General features: G+C 40.1%; 1 protein-coding gene across 2 annotated transcripts in view; it reads left to right on the top strand.

Moving 5' to 3' along the window:
* LOC128702573 (transmembrane protein 117) overlaps window positions 1-3,473 on the top strand; it is a 130,500-nt gene extending 127,027 nt beyond the window's left edge. Inside the window, exon 10 of one of the 2 annotated variants that reach the window (XM_053796866.2) lies at window positions 2,532-3,473. In XM_053796866.2, coding sequence (XP_053652841.1) covers window positions 2,532-2,705 — 174 coding nt within the window. In that variant the 3' untranslated portion in view covers window positions 2,706-3,473. The remainder of the gene's footprint in view (window positions 1-2,531) is intronic. The other variant, XM_053796876.2, reaches the window with a different exon arrangement.
* The last annotated feature ends 2,828 nt before the right edge of the window (window positions 3,474-6,301 follow it).

Below are 6,301 nucleotides of genomic sequence, written 5' to 3'. Positions count from 1 at the left end.
AGCCCCACGTTGGAGCGATTGTTGAAAGGAGATTTTTAGATCAATATCATGTATTCCTCTATTTTTTTCGAGCCAGCGCATGACTGCCAGCGACTGCGATACTGCCACTGCATGGTACTAGTAGCAGCATAATGTGCTATTTATGTTTTTCGTTCGATATATATTTTTTATACAAATCTATTTGAGGTACCATTTTATTATGCATTCATAGTGCAAGCTCCTGCTGAAGCACTGGTGACACTGTGAAAGGCCTTGAGCTGTTACAGTCCTCCTTGTGGCTTGTTTTGCAATTAATCTCTTGTATGCAATTGTTTTTAATTATATATATATATATATATATATATATATATATATATATATATATATATATATATATATATATATATATATATATATATATATATATATATATGGTGCTGGTCGTTTCATAGAGCATGTATTAAACTAATTAATGAACTGTTACAGTGATCGACCAGTTATGTTTTCAGGGTAGGGCTATAGCTCTTAGTCCCATCTTTAAATTCTCATCACCCTGGTTCACTGGTTTCTGACCCCCCGGACCCAAACATTGTACGTGATCACTTCTCTCTAGTAACTCACCAAGCAGTGTGACCCAGAATTTATGTGGCTGGGCGCTAAAGATGAAACTGATTGACCACCAGGTGACACCACCAGGTGACATCACCAGGTGACACCACCAGGTGACACCACCAGGTGACACCACCAGGTGACACCACCAGGTGACATCACCAGGTGACACCACCAGGTGACATCACCAGGTGACACCACCAGGTGACACCACCAGGTGACACCACCAGGTGACACCACCAGGTGACACCACCAGGTGACACCACCAGGTGACACCACCAGGTGACATCACCAGGTGACACCACCAGGTGACACCACCAGGTGACATCACCAGGTGACACCACCAGGTGACATCACCAGGTGACACCACCAGGTGACACCACCAGGTGACACCACCAGGTGACACCACCAGGTGACACCACCAGGTGACACCACCAGGTGACACCACCAGGTGACATCACCAGGTGACACCACCAGGTGACACCACCAGGTGACACCACCAGGTGACACCACCAGGTGACACCACCAGGTGACACCACCAGGTGACACCACCAGGTGACACCACCAGGTGACACCACCAGGTGACATCACCAGGTGACACCACCAGGTGACACCACCAGGTGACATCACCAGGTGACACCACCAGGTGACATCACCAGGTGACACCACCAGGTGACACCACCAGGTGACACCACCAGGTGACACCACCAGGTGACACCACCAGGTGACACCACCAGGTGACATCACCAGGTGACACCACCAGGTGACACCACCAGGTGACACCACCAGGTGACATCACCAGGTGACATCACCAGGTGACACCACCATGTGACATGTAGTGTTGGCGTGATTGTTATGTTAGTTTCCGTAAATTAACTTAGTGAAGCGAAATGACGTGAGTGGCTGAATTCGAAGTGTTTTGATAAATCTCATCTCTGAATCCATAAAAAAAATCCCATCCCTGAATGCATAAAAAAAGTTCCATCCCTGAGTCCATAAAAAAAGTCCCGTCCCTGAATCCAATAAATAAAGTTACCTCCCTCGAAAATAATTAATATGATGCTTTTTCCCTCACTAATTCCCTATACATTCGTTTTTATGATTAAGGTGAACGAAGAACGAAGAGAAGCGTCACTCCAGGTATGGAAGCTGCCCCTAGCTAAGGTCTTCCCAGCTAACAACCCCTTTTAGCTGGGAGCAAACTCTTTTGCTGTGAGATGACTGGTTAATTGTAAATAATGATAAACCGAAAAATCCTTGCCTACTTCAGGATGATTAGGGTATCAGGAAATGTATAGATATCCAGCGTCTCTGGGGTTTTCACCCAGCTTATAACTGAAATGGTGACAGTCCAGGTGAATGACTAAAGTGATCATAGGACTCCCACCCCTAGATAGTAGTATAATTACTAACCAAACACTCATTATAAGTCGGCGACTCCAGCAGACATATTAAACCAACTGGTACATTGGAATAAGGTTTCTAATCTCTGTTAACATTATTGATTAAAATACGTGTCTTAATCACCAACTTGTAAGTTTATTCAGGTACTCATAAATACAGTTACATTGTCGGTATTTTATACCATTTTCAACATCTCTTGAAACATTATTTCCCAGTGTAACAGACTGGAAGTTAGTGTGCATGCAGAGGAAGATAACTCAAGTTCTTATACTTGTATTTATTTTTATGCAACACGAATTATTTTTCCATTAAGGAATCAACGTATAGGGAAACCAGTGGAAATAAATTAGTGTTTGACTTTATTGGGTTATCCTAGGTTAGATGTGCGTTTAATGTTCCCATAACACCTGTGTGCCCTTAAGACCACTGTAGAAAAAATATATGTAATGTACCGAAAACCTAAATGAAAACCTGTCAGGTCTTGGACGAGTGAGAATGTTTTAGTCTACGGTCAATATGGACTACCCATTTTCTTGCAGGATGGGACGTACGGGGGTAGACTGAAGAAGAAGCGTCGGTCGTCGTGGCGCCGGGAGAGGTGGTCAGCGACGGAGCATTACTATCGCGACTTGTCGTCTGAGACTCAGAACAGCGACAAGCGCACCTTAAGGATCAAGAGGGCTCTCAAAATAGCCAAGACCACCAATTTATAACCCCGGCCGTCTGGGTCTCTGTCTCGCCCCCTCAGCTAGTGTCTTGTTCCAGCATGAACCACGTACATAGGTTATGTTTTATTTCAGCTATTATTGTTTTCCTTTTCAGTTATGCATATACATAATACACAAATATTTCTTTACGAATCATATGAAGTCAACGAATTTAACCAAAGCAGTAGTGTATCTTGTGATATACTTGAAATTCTTTCATTTCGTAAGACAAACACAACACTATCTTGGACTGGCGATAAAATTCAATATTCTCTTACTGTCAAACCTAATTTAGTATCAGTTAACACCTTTCTATATCTAATTCTCACTATATTTATGTATCTGATACTGTTCTCACTGTCTTCCTCTGTGTTAGAGAGACGAGACACCAAGAAGCTGTTACTGAACTGCAAATGCCTCCCTTGTATGTATAAACCAAAGTATATATATATATAATATATATTTTCTTTAGACTTTTCATATGATCACAAAGCTTGTTTTTGAAGAAGTGACTAAAGAAGCGGTATCTAGCGTATTTATGAAGGACTTCTGTGTCGTAGGTGTATTTGTGTAGCATCCAGCAAAACCTTCCAACTTTGGTAGCTATTTTGAAATATCAAATGAAGCATTCTGATTCTTTAAAAAATACTGTAGTAGGATATTTTGAGTTGTCAGTGAAGTCCTATTTATTGTTTAAGGACAATACGGTAATTTGTACCATTTTTAGGTAATGTGGTTTGTACTGTATAAAATTGCTTCCTTGAACATAATATATATACATACATTTACTGTGAATTAAATTAATATATATATATAATTTTTTTTTTTTTTTTTTTTTTATTCGCCGGTATTCTCCCGGCCCGGGTCTTTTCCATGTAGTGGTGACCCGGCCTTGGCTCCCTATCTGGGGAGTGTCTCGAGACTTAAGTCTCCCATGGGAGGAGGTACAAGTACCCCCTCATCTTTGGGACCAACTGTCCCCAGGCCTAGCCACATTCCCCGCCCTCACGGGGCTCGTAGGGAGAAGCTAGGCCTCTGGTCTGCCATCTGCCCCGCCCCAAAGGGGCTCGTGGGGATGGCAGTCTTGTGAGCTGCAGGTGGTAGCAAGCTCAGGCCTTCAAACCCTTTTCTATATATATATATATATATATATATATATATATATATATATATATATATATATATATATATATATATGTGTGTGTGTGTCTGGTCAGATAGGATAAAATTTGATCATTAAGAGAGAGAGTGGGAGAGATAAAATAACTTTAAGTAGAAATATGTTTAAAGAAAACGGTGTATATACGACAAATTTATATCGTAGATCCTAGGCTAAGCGAAGGAAAATGGAGAAACTTACTTTACAAATCCTAGTGAAATGAAACTTATGACTCTAGCATAGACCCTTGTGAAGGTGAACTTGTGACTCTATCATAATACGTTTTGAAGGGGCACGTGTTACTCAAGTATTGAACCTTGTGATGGGGTACTTAGAACCTTCGAAAATGACTGCTGGCTTGCTCATAGCGATGACTTTGAAAACTACAGTGGTCTGTGATTACTTCTGCTGTGTGAAGAACTAAAGCCCCGTGTTGGTCATCCTGCACAAGGAGTGCTGCTAATAGCAAGACACACACTACTTGCATGTACTCACATAATTCATATTTGAAGCCCCTCCCCACTGATCCATTCACTGAATGACGTACAAGAGTCTTATAGCTGGAAGGAAATAACATCTGCACCAGGAATGCTCTAATGTCTGCTTTATATATATATATATATATATATATATATATATATATATATATATATATATATATATATATATATATATATATATATATATATATATATATATATATATATATATATATATATATATATATATAAATTTCGTGACGAAGATCGTGCCAGGGTTTAAAGCAAGCCTCTCACAGGCAATTAAAGAAGTGTTCCATCAGGACAATTCCATAGTCTTGATACATACACTTTCCAAAGTGGGATCTTTGTTTCTTTGATGCTGGTGAAGGGCTCTTGGTCTGAGAAAATGAAGCTAATTTCCCCTTTCTTTGGAAGAAGCCTAGCTAACCCCATTCCCCAGATTTAGCCTGACTAACCCCATTCTCTACAGATTTAACGTTTCCCCTTGACGATAATAATTTGATACGTATGTACTGAGTAAGGCTGTGGTGTACAGGACCCAACGTTTGGAGGCATCAGTCATGATGTGCTCTTGTGTCCTCTTTATTACTCTCGAGACTTGAATTATCATTATTGTTGTATTCATGAGGAAGCTTTAAACCTAAAAGGGTCATACAGCTCTTGGGGGAAATGGAAGGCAATCAAGTTTGCATAGGAAGAGGAAGATTACTCTAATTTCCTTTATCAAGAGCCCTTCCGTTATCAGGGCACCTCTTTGTAAAGACTGAGAACCCTTTGACATGGAAATGCAATTATAAGCGACTGAATTTGTACTTAGTAAGAAACATTTTGGACAAGTGAGGATACCAAGAAACTGTTTGTCAAAATCACAGAGCCTGTATTATAAACATACCACATACTGTTTCATGTAGTGTATAATATAACTGGTGGTATATGTGTTCTCGCAAATACTGTATAATCTTTATGTATCAATGCTTTATTCATCTCTCCCAAGGAACTGTGTTGAGAAATCTCCCAAGAGGAACGTACGGGAATGAAGAACCTTGCGAGACTGATAAATAATGTCTTGAAAGCCACCAGAATGGGAGAAGACTCGACCAAACGTTGCCAAATAGTCTTCTAGTATTCTAGTGTTTTTCTGTGTGAAGATATTTCACAGTGTCATGTTTGTTTCGTGCTTGCTGCGCTTTTTCTAGCAGTCAGTTTGCGATGAGGATGGAAGTTATTTAGTAATCGCTTGTTAAGTAGATCGAGAATCTCTGAATACTAGTTCCTTTCAAGAAAGAGATACATTTAGCGATCTGTTACAAACGAAGGCAGTGTGTGAACGCTAGTTCATACCAGGACATGACATTCTGTTAGATATTTGTTGATACCTAAAAAAACAGTGTTTGAATGCAGGTTCCTAGCAAGAAAGATACAGCGATCTGTTACAAATGAAGGCAGCGTGTGAACGCTAGTTCATACCAAGACAGGAGATTCTCTTAACGATCTGTTGATAACTAGAAAGACAATGTCTGAACTTGAGCTCATACCGACAAGGAAGCCCTTTTGGAGATCAGTTAAAAGTTATGTGGATGCTTTTTGGTTTTTAGCTTATGTGAATGCTGTTCTAGAGATCACTTGATGAAGTGGCTTTTGTGAATACGAAGCTGGAAGCCATTTATAGAATTCATCGTGTAGCGAGAAAATACTGATACCATACCAGGTCTGTAAAAATGGAATTGTGAAACAAATATCCAGAGGAAGAAAATATACGACGTGAGGAGGAAAAATCGAGGGGCGAGATGAGAATTAAAGGAGAACATAAACACAAGAATACATTTAACAAGAATAACTGTGGAAAAGCGTAGAGAGAATAAATCAAGCATAATATAATAGGTTCAAAACCAAAGTTAGCCCAGAGAACACTAGACTACAAATGCTAAACTAGGAGTCAG

The sequence above is a fragment of the Cherax quadricarinatus genome, chromosome 37, assembly GCF_038502225.1.
Source record: "Cherax quadricarinatus isolate ZL_2023a chromosome 37, ASM3850222v1, whole genome shotgun sequence".
Lineage (NCBI taxonomy): Eukaryota > Metazoa > Arthropoda > Malacostraca > Decapoda > Parastacidae > Cherax > Cherax quadricarinatus.
Note: the sequence above shows the minus strand (reverse complement) of the source record. Positions and strands in the feature narration are given on the sequence as shown.